We start from the raw sequence: 19,852 nt of genomic DNA, 5'->3' as shown, positions 1-19,852 counted from the left end.
TCCCCCAACTGGAGCCTTCAGTAGCACATAAAGTTATTTCACTCTCTGCCTAACTTACTCTTGCTGTAATCTGCTCATCTTAGCACTTTATTTACTTCATTTCTTTATCTTTGTGTTTATGCTGAATCTTTTTTTCCCACCTTCTTGGAGCCTTTTTTGGTGAAGAGGGATGTAAGAGGAGGCAGAGATTTTCCATAGCACTGCTTTGCTTAACCCAGTGCTAAATATGAATTAAGAATCAATAAATACTTGTTGAATGAGTTAATAAATGAATGAAAGACTCAGATCTCATGGAAGATGAAACAAAAATATGTTGAAGATACTTAATACGTTTTGAGGTCATCTCTCAAAAACGTGTTGAAATTCCCCCCAAAACTACTGTGGCTACTGAACTGTTTTGCTTATAGATGTTTCTGAATTCCAGTGTCCAAATGCCATTTTCTTTCCATTGTTCTGCCATGATTAATTTCTCATTAGAGTTCACAATAGAGTCCACAGTATTTTCAGTCTAGGCAACGTCGTTAAAAATGTGTGGTTTTGAGGAACAACAATATATTTCCAGATTATGAACTCTTTGAAGTCCTTTGTTTATTCTACTAGAGTTTCTCAGTACCCCTTCTCCCCAGAAATCTGGTGTATAACATTTTTTACTTTAATCTGATTTCAAACTAGGAATTGGCCATTTCAATTTATTAACCCATTACATTATTCAACATTTATTATATTAGATGCCACACCCTAAACTCAGCTCTAACCATATAGAGGTGATTGTAACTTGCCTTCTAGGAATGAACGGTCCAGAAGAGAAGAGAAAACTATAAATAAATAACTTTATTGTGTTATTTATGTACTTACAATGGTAGGTATACATAATTGTGTATGTACTTACAGTGGTAGGTATACATTGACAACCTGCCCATTAAATTTAACTTAGTATCGATTCTTTAAACTTTAAATGTACACTGTCTTTCCTTTGTAGGTCCTTTTCCATGTGATATATGCGGTCGCCAGTTTAATGACACTGGAAATTTGAAACGCCATATAGAATGTACCCATGGTGGAAAGAGAAAATGGACTTGCTTTATCTGTGGAAAATCAGTACGAGAAAGGTGAGGAATTATCTACACACCCAGAAAAATCCTGGTACTGTTATATACAAATAATTAACAAATATAGTTTAGAAGGATTAGGGTAATGCCAGATGTGAGATACTTGAATTATGCTTTAATTTGAAATTTAAGGATATGCGAAGAAATTATATAAAATGTTATAGAAGATGATATGAAATCAGGATTTTCAGGTTTAGATAGTGAATTTAACACAGGTAACATTTCTTTCTGGAACTCTAATAAAACTACATTAAAAGTTATTGATTGACTGATTTAAAAGATAGTAAGCTACAGAGACAGGGAGAACAGAAAGATGACAAGAACAACACAGATTTGGAAACTGGAAAGCAGATGAATCAGTGGTAACTGACTTAGCAGGTCTAAGAAACACAAATCCCAAGGTGGTGATGGAGAAATTGAGAACATAGTTTACATCAGAGAATCCACAGAAGGAATAGGAGTAGGCAGTATCAGATGCCTCTGGAACTAGAGTGAAGGGGAGGCAGAACAAGGAGCACTGGAGTAAAAACTTCTTTAGAAGTTCTATTCTTTGGATTTTCTTCTTTTTTTTTTTTTTTTTTAATTTTTTTTTAATGTTTATTTATTTTTGAGACAGAGAGAGACAGAGCATGAACGGGGGAGGGTCAGAGAGAGGGAGACACAGAATCTGAAACAGGCTCCAGGCTCTGAACTGTCAGCACAGAGCCCGACGCGGGGCTCGAACTCACGGACCGCGAGATCATGACCTGAGCTGAAGTCGGCCGCTTAACCGACTGAGCCACCCAGGCGCCCCTCTTTGGATTTTCTTCTGACACCCACACAGGTCATTGCTGGTGGGCACCGACCCCTCTCCCAATTCAGCAGATATCTGGACTGGACTATACCATGTTGTCATATGATGAATGCTTTCTGAATTCTGGAAGCAGTGAGCCCCAGGTCTTATCCCTTCTGACCTCTTGAGTTTTAGATTTTATTCCCCCAGCAGTAGTTAGAAAACCATTCTCTGAAAATCTGAACAACGAAAGTGCAAATATATTCCCTAACAGATAGTACACCTAGATCACCTACTCTGAAGTCATCAGGGCCCCCTCATGCTCTTTGACCATCCCATCCACTTTTTAGTCTATCACACTTAATCATGGACAGATAGAAGAATTAAAAAACAGAGAAAGAAAACCTTTAATGTGAAAGCTAGATTCCAACACAATCAGGAAGGGGAAAAAAACTTGAAGGAAACAGATTATCCAGAAAGATGAAAACTTCCAAAAAAAAGAAGATAAACAACTGTTATGGATATTCCATTGAAGATAAAGATAAAGAATCCATTACACAAGAACAGGATGCTATATAAAAGAGTCACATAACAAATCACATTCAAAGTATGATAGACAAAGTAAACAGCCTAATGGAAGGATTCAAGAATGAAGTTGAGGGAATCTCCCAAAAGGTAGAGCAAAAAGATACAGAAATGTAAAATAAGGATTAGAGCATTAGGGAACCAGTCAAGAGGTCTAGAAAGAAAGAACGAATAGCGAAAATAGCAAGGGAAAAAAAATCATCACTGAATAATTCAAAATAATTTCCCAGAACTGAAGCACATGAGTTGCCAGACTGAAATTACTCATCAAATGCTTAGGACATTAGATGAAAATAAACCTACTCCAAGATATATTGCTGTGATATTTCAGAACACTGGGGACAAAGAGAAGCTTCTATATGCTTCTAATTTTCAGGGAAAAAAAGTTACATATGCTGAATTACGAATTAGAAGTACTTGGACATCTCTCTGAACAGCAACACTGGAAATAAGATGATGCAGTTGTACTTTCAAAATTCTGAAAGAAAAGTATTTCCAGCTTAGAATTCAGTTCTTAGTTAAACTAACAATCAGACCTAAGGATCATAAAGACATTTTTCATGATACCTAAAAGGTAGTCTTTGATGTACTCTTTCTCATGAAGCAACTAAAAGGCATGCTTCACCAGAATGAGAAGGTAAACTGGTGAAGAGGAAGATGAGGGCTATGGGAAATAGGAATTCTAATACTGGGCGGAGGCAACAGGAATTCATAGGAGGATGGTGAATGAGGTTTCCAAGTTGTCAGTTGTGCAACATGTGTGTGCAATGGGTAGTTAGCCCACACTAGTAGTAGTAGTGACCCATGACACGTTGGGGCTTGTCATTGCTGAGATCCCTGCTAGCATGTTTCCTCTTTTAAGAACTGAGAGTCAATGCTAGAGCAGGTCCGACCCAAAATATTTTTCTTTTAATTTAATGTGGTAAGAACTTTTAATATGAGATCTACCCTCTTAATAAGTGTTTAAGTGCATGATACAGTATTGTTAACTGTAGGCACGATGTTGTGCAGCAGACCTCCAGAATTTACTCATCTTGCATAACTGAAACTTCATACCTATTGAGTAGCAACTCCCCATTTCCTTCTCCCTGATTCTGATTCAAATTCTTATCTATGCTCTGCCACTGTATGGCACGTGTATGCCAGTGAAGTTCCTATGATTATATTTACGCCTTGCTGCTTGATTTGACTGAGGATATTTGTTTGATTTCACAGAAATGTTTTTTGACCTGTCCATGGGAATTAGAGATAGTTCATAGTAAGTTTGGAAGCAAAGTGTATACAATAGCCTATTTACTTTGTATGTATTTCTGTCAGACTTCTCGTACTTGATCCACTTTAGATTGTCAGATGCTCTGATTGTGGTGAACCTTATGTTTTCTGGTATTTATTCATGACTTTCCTCACTGACATGCTGGAAAGGGCTTTTGCTAGTGCTCAAGCAAGCTACAGCCAGACTTTGATACAGAGACCCTATTCATTTTATCTTGTGGGCCCTTTAACTAATAGTGGTAATGTTACTAGATTTGTACTTGCTACTCAGTTTTTCAAAAATATACAGTATATTGTTTAGTGATATATACTACTAGGTAGTAAAACAAAGAAGAGGGGGAATGGTTGACATACGTGGTTATCCCTGAGAGAACAGAGTAACGTGGAGGCATTCTAAGGTATAGCAATATTCTATGTCTTACTCTGCATGTAAATGTAATAATACTGTTCTTTAAACACTATTCATATTTTATATCCTTCAGCATATAAAAGTTCCATAATTTAAAAACATTAGAAATGCCACTTTCTTAAAATAACAAACTGATATCATGGTAAAATAGGAAAATCAGTATGCTATATTTATATGAAAACTTATATTTATAGACTGGTAAATTATACTTTATTTTATGCCTTATAAATTATTTTTATCTTAAAGGTCTTCCTATAAAAACAAAAAGCAGACAAACCAAAAACTAAAACAACCTTCCATCTTTTTGCTTTCAATTACTTAATACATAGGGGTGCGAGGATAGTTTTAGGAATGTTTTCCCCAAAGCTGGGTACACCTGCAAGCGCCGGGGTCAAGTGTTGCTGGGCCTTGTAGAAGAGCACCATCTACTGGCATAGATGAGGCATTAACAAATGAGCCAGGTCAAGTTATCCTTGCAAAATAAGCTACATTAGGCTTTGTTTTTATGACTAAACTAGTTTTGTCTGCTCAGGGAATTTTCAAGGCTGGTCTCTGTTTTTTATTTTAACAAACCCAAATCGTGTCAGTAGGGCTGGAGGCTTTAGAAATGGCAATAATTGTATTCTTTATATTATTTCCCTTCTTCACATTGGCATCTGGAAGTCACAAACACCTGTAAAGATTTCCTTGGCTTAAAACATTCTTTTAATAGATACTGAGCACAATTTGAAAGGAATAGTACTGATAAACTGGATTCCTTTTATATTATTAAATTCTCTCCACTAAAATTCACATCAATTTTACTTAATTTAGTAGTGACAGTTGAGCATTTTCCATTCTACTTCTTGAAAGTTGCTTAAGCTATATAGTTAAATCTTTGAGCAAACCAATGGCAAAGGAAGGCAAAGTTAATTTTTTTTTAAAGAAGAGAGACAAAACAAGCATGATTATGTGTTCGTGAGACTAATTCAATAAAAAGCAAAAATACTGTTGGAGAAAGGGAGAATTGCCATAATATCTTTAGCTTGAACACCTTTCTAGTAAGCTTTCTAGAAATCTATGTTTAATATAAATATTGGTATTAAAAAAACTTAAGATAAATGTGTATTTTTAAAATACAGGACTACTTTGAAAGAACATTTGAGAATCCATAGTGGAGAAAAACCTCATCTTTGTAGTATTTGTGGACAAAGTTTTCGTCATGGAAGTTCATACAGGTAAGTCAAGCCATTTTTTCTCTGTATTAAGTAAGATAAATTATGTCTCTTTTAATTCTCTATTTTCTTATCATTGCATTAGTTCATTGGTGAATTAAAACATTTTCTAGTACTCGTGGTAAACAAAATTATGCAAAAAAACTGTACTTACAAACTTTTCCCTCTACATTACAGCTTTTAATATTGTTTTCATTCTGTAGTGCAAAATATTAAATAATTTCTTCATCACCAAGTTTGCTAGATGCTTTACTGTCTGAGTCGCTGTCATTTAAATGTTTATTTCATTACTTAATCTTTGAATTAAATTCATTAAAGCTCTGATGTTCTAATCTCAATGCATTTTGTCACTCTTGGCTATCAAAGAAATGGTGTGAAATATGGCAAAATTGAAAACTGTAGGATTATCAGTTTTGGAAAGTCTTTTGTGTATTATTTGTAACCTGTGTAATTGTTTTTATAGCTGAATTCCTGACCACATTTGCAGTTTGTGAAAAGTTGGCTTTTTCCTGAATAAATAATAGGTGACTACCTACTGTGAGATATATGTACATTTTAAATTTTTATTAATGCTCCTAAGATTTTTAATCATAAGGCTTTAATTTTTATACTTCCATTTATTATTTACCTCTTTTTCATTTTAAACAGAATGTGCCCCCTTTAGATGTAGTTCAGTCAATTTCGCTGGTTATAGTTATGGAATAAACACCTGTTTTGGCAACTTGAGAGCTTGTTTGGAGGTTCTAGCAGGGGAGCGCAGCTACTTGTATACCCTTGACCGGAGAACGGTCCTCCTCTATCGGGGAAGGTCGTCCTCTTCAACCGATCGTGTAGCTTCGGGAGAGACGCACATGGAGCGGTGAGGGAGGAAGGGGACACCCGCCTAGCCAGGCAGATCAGCCAAATCAACCCTGGTGATCAATGGGGTGACAGATGTCGCAGCCAGATCGCCCTCACATTGTGTTTCGGCAACTTGAATGGGAAAGCTATTCATTTCACTAGGGTATATATAGATGGAGGATTATGGGGATATGAATAATTCAAGTTAAATGAATTTGAATAGTTTAAACCTTTATAATCTGTCTTTGGGTGACTATAAAACAAACCGGACTTTGGTTAGTGTGAAGAAAAGTAGCAAATGTAACTGTCAGCAAGTTGATTACTTATAAAATTTACTTAATTCTCATACATCAATTTAGAAGTGGTATCCATCGTCCAGGATAGGATTCTTAATTATTTGCTGTATCATATGTTTAAGTCACTTACCTTATTTGTCTAATTCCTTCTGACTCATTCCTACTTTTGCTATCTCTGAAACTCCACCAGCAGACAGATAACAACCCTAGACATTTAGTACATTCTAAAAAGTCAGGAAGGAATGCCATCCAGACATAGTGTATATGCACACGTTGAAGTGCTTTTGTGAAAGAGGTGAGTAGCAACCCTGGAGTAAGGTAGTGAAAAGAGTGGGAAAGATGGAACGTCATAGATGTAGAGCACATAATGTATGAGGGTGGCTGAGTAAACAGCCCAATTTCCCTTACTTAATCAAGATTTTCCCTTTGGTGGCATCAGTTTTTATGCTCTTCAATTTTTTTCTTTATAGACTTCATTTACGAGTACATCATGATGATAAACGATATGAGTGTGACGAATGTGGGAAAACATTTATTCGTCATGACCACCTTACAAAGCACAAAAAAATACATTCGGGTAAGGTGTATTTTGTAATGATGGTTACAAAATCCTTTAAAAAAGCACCTGAATAGGACATACTACATCACGTTTATGTTGGCTATAATATATGCTGGTCACCCCATCAATAATGCTGGTTCTGAAAACTTTCTTTTAAAACATCTGAAAGGGACATAATTTTATGACATGTTTTTGTTCACTGCAATTTTAATAATCCGGTTGCCTTTTATGCCTACAGACTATATTTTGAAATTTGTTTTAATCAAGTTCTCAAAATTTGCACTATGCATATTATGTGGATATGTGCAATAATTGGTATTGGCATTTCTATAAAGAGAGATGCCAAGATAACATTTTTCATTTTTATTGGATTTGAAAGAAGTTAGCAAAACAGATATTTGAAGAGAAATGATTATAATTAGGTGTTAACATTAATGTTATAGTGAATTTTTGAAACCCTGTCTTTGGAAAAGAGTATCATAATAGTCCTGATCAATTTCAGATCTTTATACTATATTTATAATTTTTATATTCTGGGGCTTTCTTTCATATTTTCTTCTCTGATTGATGTTCAGAAAGAGCTAAGAGAGCCAACTCTGTGAGTACAATAATTGGAAAGAGCCATCTCTATAAGCACAGTAGAAGAGGTGCTTATTATTATTTTAAACAATCTAAATATGAAGTATGCAACACATGTAATTATTTTCTTAAATGATCCCAATGAGGGGCGCCTGGGTGGCTCGGTCTGTTAAACGTCTGACTTCGGCTCAGGTCATGATCTACTGCTCGTGAGTTCGAGCCCCGCGTCGGGCTCTGTGCTGACAGCTCAGAGCCTGGAGCCTGTTTCAGATTCTGTGTCTCCCTCTGTCTCTGATCCTCCCCCGTTCATGCTCTGTCTCTCTCTGTCTCAAAAATAAACGTTAAAAGAAAAAAAAAATTAAAAAAAAAATCCCAATGAGGTTACAAGTTGCAGTTGTTATCAACTGTTATCAACTTTTAAGAGATGCTAATGGTCTGATGACTTTTTCACTGGAATTATGCATTTTCATTTTTAGGAGGAAGATTCTAACTCCTAATTCTAGAGATCACATGCCTTAATTGCATACTGGATTAAGTTAAGAGTGATTTTTAAAGCGCAAGCCTTTATAACTGAATATTAGAGATGAGAAATGGGACTCATCTAGAATTTTCCTTCATATTTGCATTTTAGCTTATTGCAAATGTGTGAAATCCCCACAGATGAAAAATATTTTTTTAAAAAAGTACAAAAATCTGAAAATGTTCAGGTCCTTTTTATAAACAGTAAAACAGCCTTATCTTGATTCAGTGTGTTTTCATTTGAAGTGTTTGACATCTAGACTTACATATTCCTAAAAAATTCCTGAGTTTTGAAGTCATTTCATTTATCTTGCTCTGTTACATTGAGAGGTAAGATTTGAAGTCTTCAGCAAAAAGGCTATTCATTCCTTCTCCAGGTTGGGAAAAGGGTTCACATCCGTGAAAAAAAGCATAGATTCATTGAAGAAAGGTACTTTAGTAAGGAATATAAAGCAGATAGCCCAGAATAAAGGGTGGCTTTACTTTTCTGGTTGATTTCCTATCATATTATCCTGTTGTTTGATCATCTATTTCTGGGGGGAACACTGAAGTGCATATTATAATCAAACTATTTGGGTCTTTAAGGTGAGAAGGCTCATCAGTGTGAAGAATGTGGAAAATGTTTTGGTCGTAGGGATCATCTCACTGTTCATTACAAAAGTGTACACCTGGGAGAGAAAGTGTGGCAAAAGTAAGTGAAAAAGCAATTTCTCATAATTACTGCATTGGATAAGTGTAGTTTGGGTGAGAGTTATAACTGGTCTCATAGTTTATTTTGTTTGATTGAGGATAGGTTAACTAGCTCTTTTTTTCTAGCTTCTGTAGCTTCTCTGTTGACCCAAAGAAATTGAAGGAAATATTGTTGTTTACTTGTTTTCAGTTGACTCAAGGCTAGGAGGTAGTAGATATTGAAGTTAATAACTAATACAGTCTTGGCATTCTTTGGGCATTTCATTTATCTTTGGTTGCTGTGGCTCTTAGCAAAAAATATAAATGTGCTGCCTATATACTATACTTAAAAAGAGTTACTGCTGGAAATGTTTCTAGTCAGAATTTAGATTTCTAATCACACTAAGCAGTTAAAATGGTATTTTCTTTGGGGGGGTGCCTGGGTGGCTCAGTCAGTTGAACTTCCGACTCTAGGTTTTGGCTCAGGTCATGATTTCACGGTTCGTGGGATTGAGCCCCGTGTTGGACTCTGTGCTGGCTGTGTGAAGTCTGCTTGGGATTCTCTCTCTCCTTCTCTCTACCTGTCCCCCTTCTCTCAAAATAAAGAAATTTTAAAAATAAATAAATTAAATTAAATGGTATTTTATTTGAAGGAGGCATGTGCTGTCCTGAACACCAACTTTTAAAAACAAATTTCAATAGGGGCGCCTGGGTGGCGCAGTCGGTTAAGCATCCGACTTCAGCCAGGTCACGATCTCGCGGTCCGTGAGTTCGAGCCCCGCGTCAGGCTCTGGGCTGATGGCTCGGAGCCTGGAGCCTGTTTCCGATTCTGTGTCTCCCTCTCTCTCTGCCCCTCCCCCATTCATGCTCTGTCTCTCTCCCAAAAAAAATAAATGTTGAAAAAAAAAATTAAAAAAAAAATTTCAATATACTTAACATACAGTATTATAGTAGTTTCAGATGTATTCAGCAATTCTGTACATTGCTCAATGCTTATCACGATAACTGTACTCTTAAATCCCTTCATCTATTTTACCTACCCCCTGCCCACTTCTCTCAGGTAACTTAGTCTATTTCCTAAAAGTCTTTTTTCGCTTGTCTCCTTTTTTCTTTAGAACACCAGCTTTTTAAGCAATTTAGATATTCAGGGTTAACTGAGATTAGTTGTTGAGTGTATTATGTTCAGAGAATCCATGCTCTTGGACTAGGTGTTTGACACAAATGCTAAATAATGCACATGGTCTAAGGTGCCAAGAAACTGTAGTTGTAGTTTAATAGTACTGATCATGATCAACAAAATATATATAGTACCTTTATACAAATGTAGTAAGTAACAGAACACTTTGAAGAAAAGTAGGAAGTGTTGATTTCTGTCCATTTTCTTACATTTTCATATACTTGTTTATTGTTTCACTGATTTTGTTCAGTGATTCACTCACTGAATCAATGTATTCATGGTAGTCATTGAATTCTTGTATTCATTAGATAATAGGAATGCTGCCAAGGGCTGGGATAGAAAGATATACATGATTCTGTATAGAAAAGAAAATAAGAATTTCAACATATTGTTTGAATAGGTAGAAAATAGACTGAACTGCATACTCACTTGCTCCAGAAATTCTGTTAACTTTTTCTCAACCCCTTTATACCCTTAAAAATTATTCAGTATCTCAGGAGCTCTTGTTATAGAAATAATAATATAAAAAATTATTATTGTTTAAGTAAACTCTACAAATCATATTAGAAATTCAGTTGATAAAAATGAAGACCTTGTTCATTAATTCACTTGAAAATAGTAATATACCCATCACATGCTCACATAAAAAGCAATTTTGTGAAAAATAGTAACTTTACAAAACAAATTAAAAATATTAAAGGAGGGGCATGTTTGGCATTTTTGTGTATCTCTCTAATGCTTTAATAGAAGATAGCTGGAGTATTGTATCTGCTGCCATGTGTTTTTTTGTTTGAAGTAAATGAAAAAAATCTAGCCTCACTCTATACGTCGTTGGTAAAAGGAGGAGTACTGTGATATGTGATAGCAGTAATCTTAGATAATTGTGGATATTAGTCTTTGCTACTATACCCAAACTAAGCAAGTGGTAGTTTCTTAAAGGTAGTTGCAAGGTGAAATCTGAAACAAAATTAATGAAGTTTTTGTACTCTGTTACACTCAGCCTATTGGTCTTGTACTTGAATGATTTTTTTGTACCTATGCACAAATTGTAATACAATGCATTTGTCCTTTGGAAAACATGGGTTCACTAAATTATGGCAATTTTCTAAATGTAAGCACATTTCACAGTACAGGATCAACAAATCACATGTGTTAATATTGCCTCCAGTCTCTCAGAAAGGAGTATTGGGAAGCTGTCAAGATCACAAGGGCAGGTGCAAGTTTTCCAAAATTTTTATACTAGCTTGAAAGCTCAGACTTTATCATTGCTGACAAATATTGTCATTTTTTCCCTTGATGTGACAGGTTTCCTTCCTTTAATTTTCATGAAAATATCTGGCAAAAACTCAAGTCTGTAACTGTGGTTTGTCTTTCATTCTTTCAAGTAAAATGGTATTTCATGAAGAAAGTGGCTACTTCAGCTCACAACTCAGATTCACAAGTGCTTTGCTTTGAGACAACCATTATGCTTTGGTATGCCGTAGAAGTGCTTCTTGTGTCCTTCCCATTTCATCACAAAAAACATTCAAAAGGCCACACTCGGAAAGGTTGAAAGTTAGTAAAATTATAATTTAGCCCCTTTCCCACTTTTTTTTTTTTTTTCCTGTGATCGCATGGTGGTAAAGAGCACAATGACTGTTAGTACATTTTGGTACCACTCCCTTGTTTGGAACTGAGGTACCAGCACTTTTATCCACCATTTCTTTTGTATGTGTCATTAGTGTAAATGTCTACATAATGAGAAAGGAACATAAATGTTAAGGTATTATTTTGAAAATAACTTTGATCTTGTAAACCCTATGAAAGAGTTTTGGGATTCCCTCCCTGCCACAAGAGCCTGCGGACCTGTCTGCTGGCCTAGATAATTATGGAACCAGAACCTGTAGGCTCCACTTTCTACGAGGGCTGGCTAATGGTGGATCTAGAATACGGAGCCTTACATATCATTTTATAGAACCAATACTTATTCCTATGTGATAAAAAGCCATTGAAAATTTTAAATGAGGGGCACCTGGGTGGCTCAGTCGATTGAGTGTTCGACGTCAACTCAGGTCATGATCTCATGGTTCATGGGTTCGAGCCCTACCTCGGGCTCTGTGCTGACAGCTCAGAGCCTGGAGCCTGCTTTGGAGTCTGTGTCTCCCTCTCTCTCTCTGACCCTCCACTGCTCGTGCTCTTTTTCTCCCTCTCTCTCTCAAAAATAAATACACATTAAAAAAAAAACTTTTTTAAATAAAGGAAAATTTTAAACAAGAAGGTGACACAGTTGGATTTCTTTTGGGGTAGATTACTCTTATTGATGGGTGGAGGCTGGATTTGTGGTGGATAAATTAAGACAAGTAAATCAGCCAGTTAGAAGGCTGTTAGAATTTAGGAAAAAGATGGTGAGGGCCTAAACTAGGGAATAGAATTAGTAATAAACAGTAGCAGATACTTATTTGAAAAATACTTAGTTTTTTTAATTGAAAGAATGGTAGCAGTCATGGATAATTCCTGTTTTCAAAGAATTCCTGTTTTCAAGTGGGTGGTTGATAAACCAGCCATTGAGATAGAGAATACAGAAGTTGGACTAAATTTATAGAAGGAGACAATGAATTGTTTGGTGTGTATTGAGTTTGAGATGCCTAATAGAAACTCAAACATAAAATGTGACAGGTAAATAGAAATCTAAATCTCAGAAGTGAAGTCTGAGCGTTTATCAAGATTTATATGTGAATATGTAAAAGCAGATTATCCAAGGAAAGAATGTGGGGAGTGATGAAGGTTAGCACCCCTCCTCCCACCCATTATTTTATAATGTTTCTTCTTCCCTTTTATAGATCTAAATTTCTTAGCCACAACACTATAGGCATTTGGGGCCAGATAATTATCTTTCTTGGGGAGCTGCCCTGTGTAGTGTAGGTTTATTTATCAGTATTCCTGGCTTCTATCCACTAGATGGCAGTAGCACCGACTTACCTCCAGTTGTGAAAAAACGAAAATGTCTTCAGACATTACTAAATGCCCCACGGGGACAAAATTGCCCCAAGTTGGGTACCACTGCTTCTTTCTGTATGTGCCTATGGTGACCCTGTTTATATCTCTATTTGTATTTACCAGGGATATGAATGGAATAGGACAAACCAAGTATGTTGGTTACAGGTCTTTTGCTAAGTTTATCAGTGACACTCCCGTTATCTTTAAAAAAAAAATTTTTTTTTTTAAACTTTTTGTGTTGTTTTGTTTTTGTTTTTTGGGACGCAGAGAGAGACAAAGTGCGAGCAGGGGTGGGGGCAGAGAGAGAGGGAGACACAGAATCCAAAGCAGGCTCCAGGCTCTGAGCTGTCAGCACAGAGCCCAGTGCAGGGCTCAAACCCATGAATGTGAGATCGTGACCTGAGCCAAAGTTGGATGTTCAACTGACTGAGCCACCCAGGCACCCCTCCCATTATCTTTCTAAATGTTTGTTTCATCAGGTAGAAGTAAGTTTCTAGAAGACAGGACCTTGCATAGAGTTTTTGTAGCCACTCTTTAAATGTTGAGTTGAGTGAATTGAAAAGTGTGAATAGCATTTGAAATGTTAGGCATACTATTGCTATTGAATATTGTAACAATATGCTAAATATTCCAGTAAAACCCAGATGTTAAGAGCAAACTGTCTTACAGAACATCATAGTAGCCTCTGTTTGAGTTAATTATTTTGCCATGTGTTCAATTAGATATAAATTACTTCCAGGGTGAGATGATAGACTTTTAATAACTATAACTTAAATGCTAATCATTTTACACATATCTTAATCCTCACAATTAAATTGGAGTCTAAGATTGTTTAACTCACAAAGCGTATTCTTAGGCACTACACTTTACTGCCTGATAAGTTGGTTTTGAGTAATTTGCAGCTTTTTATGTCTATTAATTCGTAATAAAAATAAAAGGACTGGTATCTCATTCTTTTTTGATTTAGGTATAAAATTTATTTTTAAGTTCAAGTTTATGATACTTATTATATTTGTTATAAAGTGAACCAGCTTAGAGCAGTGTCACCTTTTTGATGAATGCACATTTTTGAGAGTACTGCAGTTTTTTTTTCAGTCAGACTTAACGTCTATTTTTTAAATTAAGGTATGCTTTACAGACAGAAAAATGTTTTTTTTTAGTCTGTAGTTTTGTACATTTTGATAAATGCATGCAGTCATGTAATCATTACCACGGTCAAGATATGGAATAATTCTGTCACCCCTAAATTACCACTACACCGCTTTGTTCAACTCCTTTTTTCTTCCTTTAGCTCATCATTGATCTGTTTCTGTCCTAGTAATTTTTCCTTGGATATTTTTAATAGCAAATAATAATAATACAGAAGTTCAGTGATTTAAATCTTAAAAGAAAGGGGTTTAAAGTTAAAAGTCTAAGGACCTCTTTGTATAGATTCGTTCACTGAATATAACTGGAGGAGGAAGAACCAGAGGTAAGGTTGGTACATTTTTTTTTAATTTAATTTTAATGTTTACTTATTTTTGAGAAAGAGAAAATGAACGAGTGGGGAGGGGCAGAGAAAGAGGGAGACAGGATCTGAAGCAGGCTCTGCACTGACCGCACGGAGCCCAATGTGGGTCTCAAACTCACGAACCCTGAGATTATGACCTGAGCTGAAGTCAGATGCTTAACCAACTGAGCCACCAGTTTGGTACTTTAAAAGTAATTCCACATTCCTTTGGAGTTCTATGCTTTATTAATGTGAGAATTCTATGTATAATTTTTGTACATGATGTAACATTTTTATTGTGTTATTAAAGTTATATTGAAAACTCAACCCTTTTTACTTTTCTCAGATATAAAGCAACGTTTCATCAATGTGATGTTTGTAAGAAAATTTTTAAAGGCAAATCAAGTCTGGAAATGCATTTTCGGACGCATTCAGGTAAAAGTTAATAGGTACTTTACATATATCTTTGTGTAATTATTCAGGATAAAATATGGACATTTAAATTTTATTGTTCTTGGTTAAATTTTTTGCCTTTTCCTCGTATGATTTTTATTTATTATGTTAAAGGTGATGTCATGAATGAACAATATTCTGCACTTTGATTCTCTGTAAGCTTCAGTACTTTTGAATATTATTTTGTAGAATTTGGGAAAATTTTTTCCCATAGGGAATTTACTCAACTTCTAGCTCTAATTTTCCCCTTTTCTGGAGGTTTTTGGTTCTTCTATATCTGTGTAACTCTCTGAAGACATTTCTTTTTTTTTTTGTCTTTTAAAACAATAAATCGGTATGATTTGATTGTCTTGCTTACCAAGTTACTGTTGTATACTTTCCTTTTCACTTAGTGAGTTGTGATTTATAGGTAGTTATAGTAGAATGATTTGCTTCAGCTGCTTCCCAGAAGATGTCATTTCCTAAATCTTTTTTCCCCCTTGGTAATGCTACCATATTTTGAAATACAGACTATGTTGGATTCTTTCTTATACCTTGTCTTAGTCCTTGTTTGACTTCCCACGTAAATTGATAATTTTTAAAGCTTTCCTTTTTAAAAAAGGAACTTACTTATGCATTTATGGCTGCTTTGTTTTATATTTATTTGGATTTTGTCAAGCTACTGTGGTAGAAGAGAAAACTGATTTCCTAAATATCAGAATGAGAAATAACAATTTGGGCAATTTCAATAGCAAAGAATTGCAATAAAGAATTTATTACTTATAAAGTGCTGCTGTTAAAAAAATTTACGGCTCCCTACAAAAGAAAAAGTCACAATTTGGGGATACCTAAGTAGGACAAAATGAGGAAACTATACTAATGATATCTTCCATATTAGTTGTAAATAACAAACTTAATAAACTCATGATTTAAAAGAAATGATGAACTTACAGAAAGTTAATTCAACCATTGATGATTTAAGAATTGTAAAACTGCAGGAATTATTTTAGAGGAGAAACTTATATAATAAGGACTGGCTTTATAATTGCATGAAGTTTTTTGAAAACATTCACTTATAGTAATTAGTCGATGACCAATGATAATGTAGAATTCCCATTTCTGAATATCTTGGTTGGAATTTGGGACAAGTTGTTCTCACGTTGAAAACTGAGGACGTGGGGTGCCTGGGTGGCACAGTCGGTTAAGCGTCCAACTTCAGCCAGGTCACGATCTCGCGGTCCGTGAGTTCGAGCCCCGCGTCAGGCTCTGGGCTGATGGCTCAGAGCCTGGAGCCTGTTTCCGATTCTGTGTCTCCCTCTCTCTCTGCCCCTCCCCCGTTCATGCTCTGTCTCTCTCTGTCCCAAAAAAAATAAATAAACGTTGAAAAAAAAAATTAAAAAAAAAAAAAAAAACTGAGGACGTGAGGGGCACCTGGGTGGTTCAGTCGTTTAAGCGTCAACTTCGCCTCAGGTCATGATCTCACAGTTTTGTGAGTTTGAGCCCCGCGTCCCGCGTCAGGCTCTGTGCTGACAGCTCACAGCCTGGAGCCTGTTTCGGAGTCTGTGTCTGCCTCTGTCTCTCTGCCCCTACTCCGCTCATGCTGTCTCTCTTTCAAAAATAATATGAAGACTGCTTGGGATTTTCACTTTTTAAATAGAGTATGAGCTCTATTATAGAATAAGACGAAGATTATGGCAGTTATGAAATGAGAATGAGAAATCACCTAAAGCAGAGGTCAGCAAACTTTTTTGGTAGAGGGCTAGATAATAAATATTTAAGGCTTTGTGGGCCAGACAGTCTCTCTCATAACCACTCAACTGTGCTTTTGTTGCATGGAAGCAACTATAGCCATGTAGGTTCAAATTAACATGACCGCATTCCAATAAAATTTTATTTGCAGAAACAGGCAAGAGGCTGTGTTTGGCTTTTGGGCTGTAGTTTGCCAGCTCTTAATCTAAAGTGATCAGAAGGCTACCCAGACAGGACTTCACAGTGTGGCTCTTCATGAACTGGTTGCCATGTTCCCAAGTCCATTCCTGAGATTTATAGGTCCAGAAAATCATTTTTACATCTGTACACAAAGATTATAAGTATTCTTAGGAGTTCTTCATAATTACCATTGGAAATAGATTCACCAGAATGTCAGCTTATTTTTCACCCTGTAGAAAATGAAGAGTGTACTAGCCAAGGTATCCTTTTTCTCTAATCAAGGAAGTAGAGTTGCTAAATTTGTTGATTAGAAAAACTGCTAAATGTAGTTCTAGACTAAGGTAGTAACTTTATGGAATAGTTTCTCAAGGAAATGGTGAGGAATACTGAGTCATCTTTACCCATGTAAAGATGGGTATCTCTTTTGGGACCAGAATAATTTTGCTCCCCAGATTATTTTTCCCTAGCCGGGATGCCTTTAGTACATTATCTAAATTGCTAAATTCTTATTTTTCAAATCCCCTTAACTAGACTCCATGTAGACATTTTTGTATTAGTATATTCTTTCTCTAGACAAGGTGTAACTAATGAATTGGTTCCAGTTTTCGACAGGTCAGTACACTTAATTGGTTCAAATGAGTAGATATGATTAGTGCCTATTCCCAAACTTGCAAATAGTAGATGCTTAATAAATATTTGTTGAATGAATTAGAGAAATTGGTTGGAATACAGATGTAAGATTTTCTTCTGTAAAGGGCTTATTCTTATCCATTATGTGTTTTGTTTGTTGTAATTCTCAGAATAGTGATAACATCTGTTCTTCAGCAGTAGTCTTGTTGAAATGTAGTGCATTTATTTTAAACAGGCATTAAGGCTGATAAATTTAGGACTTGACTTTAGAGTTGGCAGAATTTTTTTTTTTTAATGTTCATTTTTGAGAGAGAGAGTGTGAACATGGGAGGGACAGAGGTGGGGGGGGGGGGGGATACAGAATCTGAAGCAGGCTCCAGACTCCAGCTGTCAGCACAAAGCCCAACGCGGGGCTTGAGCCCATGAACCGTGAGATCAGGACCTGAGCCAAAGTTGGACGCTTAACCGACTGAGCCACCCAGGTGCCCCTAGACTTGGCAGAATTGTTTACTCTGTATGTAAAGTATCCAAAATTTAATGAAATGCTCAATGAATTTTTCTAAATGAATACATCCACATAACCACCACTCACATTGGTATATAGGACAGTACCAGAATTGCAGAAGTATCCTCTCTGGCTGCAAGGAGTAACCTCCTTGCAAAATAATCATTATTGTGACTTATATCACCACTAATTAGTTTTGCCTGTTTGAAATTCATATGAATGGAATCATATAGTATATACTCTTTTTTGTCTGGTTTATTTCACTCAGTATGATGTCCATGAGATTCATCCATGGAAGTGGTTTGTTTCTTTTCATTTTCATATGAATATACCACACAATTTATTTATCCCTTGACTTTAATGGACATTTGGTTTGTATTTACTTGGATCTATTATGAATAAAGCTGCTTTGGAAATTCCTGTTCATGATTTTTCATACAAAATGCATTTATTTCTCTTGTGTATATGCCCGGCCATGGGATTGTTAGCCGATAGGATGCATATGTTCTACTTAGTAGACATTACCGAACAGTTTTCCAAGGTAATTGTGCCAATTTGCAGTCCTACCAGTAAGTATATGGCTTATGAGAATTCCAGTTGCTCCAGGTTTTCACCAACACTTGATACTGCCTTTTTTTAAAAGTTATTCTGATGAATATGTAGCACTATCTCAATGTGGCTTTAATTTAGTTTGCATCTTTGTAGTAAGTAATGATATTGAGCACCTTCCCATATCATTTGAATATCCTCTTTCATGGAGCACCTGATGAATTGTTTTGCTGATTTTCTTAAACTGGATTGTCTGTCTTTTTTTTTTAATGTTTATTTTTGAGAGAGAGACACAGAGCGTGAGCAGGGAAGCAGCAGAGAGAGAGGGAGTTACAGAATCTGAAGCAGGCTCCAGTCTCTGAACTGTCAGCACAGAGCCCGACACAGGGCTTGAACTCACAAACTGAGATCATGACCTGAGACAAAGTCGGACATTTAACTGACTGAGCCATCCAGGCGCTCCTGTCTTTTTCTAATTGATTATAAGAGTTCTAGCTATATTCTGGAGATGAGTCCATTGTTGGATATCTAAATTTCAGATATATTACGCTCTGTGACTTGCCTCTGAGCTCTAGTAATGGTGTCTTTCAGTGACTGAAGTTTCTGAGTTTTATGAAAGTCACATATCAGGTTGTTTTTGGTTTTTGGTTTTTGGGTTTTTTTTTTTTCCTTCTAGTTAGGTTCTTGCTATATCCTTTTTAAGAAACTTTTGCCTATTCCAAGGTCGTTAATATTTCTGTTGCCTTCTATTTTAACTTACATATTTAGATTATGAAACTTCTCTAATTTACTTGTTTCTTCTTAGGTTGTTAGGTAAAGATCAAAGTTCTTTTTTCACTTGTTTTCCTTTTATTTATTTTTTTCTTTTTACATGTGGCTTTCTATACCCAAGAACCATTTATTGGAAAGATTATCCTTTCTTTATAGCATTTCATTGGCATATTTGTTTTAAATTAAATGAAGCTGTGTGTGTGGTTTGTCTCTGGGCTCTGTTCTTTATACTGCACTGTCTGTATATCCTTGCTCCATTGTTGCTGTACCACTTAAATTGTTATGGCTTTTGATATCTGGTGATGTAACTTACCCAACTTTGTTCTGTTTTGGTGTCTTTGTTATTCTTGTTCCTTTATGTTTTTAGATAGATTTTGAAACAACTTATTAATTTCTAAACATAAAAATCTGCTGGGAATTTTATTGGAATGTCAGTGAATACATAGTCAATTTTTTCCTAATTGATTATCTCTATTATATTGAATCATCAATCCATGAACAATCCCTACCCTAACTTAAGTCCTTTTACTTTTCTTGATATTGTAGTTTTGGGGGGTACCTGGCTGGCTCA

General features: G+C 35.8%; 1 protein-coding gene across 1 annotated transcript in view; it reads left to right on the top strand.

Moving 5' to 3' along the window:
* Positions 1-19,852, top strand: part of ZBTB41 (zinc finger and BTB domain containing 41) — a 48,496-nt gene that overhangs the window by 16,705 nt on the left and 11,939 nt on the right. Inside the window, exons 6-10 of the mRNA XM_047840790.1 lie at positions 980-1,109; positions 5,269-5,364; positions 6,968-7,074; positions 8,740-8,845; positions 14,812-14,900. Coding sequence (XP_047696746.1) covers positions 980-1,109; positions 5,269-5,364; positions 6,968-7,074; positions 8,740-8,845; positions 14,812-14,900 — 528 coding nt within the window. The remainder of the gene's footprint in view (positions 1-979; positions 1,110-5,268; positions 5,365-6,967; positions 7,075-8,739; positions 8,846-14,811; positions 14,901-19,852) is intronic.

Source organism: Prionailurus viverrinus, chromosome F1 (genome assembly GCF_022837055.1).
Source record: "Prionailurus viverrinus isolate Anna chromosome F1, UM_Priviv_1.0, whole genome shotgun sequence".
Classification (NCBI taxonomy): domain Eukaryota; kingdom Metazoa; phylum Chordata; class Mammalia; order Carnivora; family Felidae; genus Prionailurus; species Prionailurus viverrinus.
The sequence above is the reverse complement of the archived record's forward strand: the minus strand, read 5'-3'. Positions and strand labels throughout refer to the sequence as shown.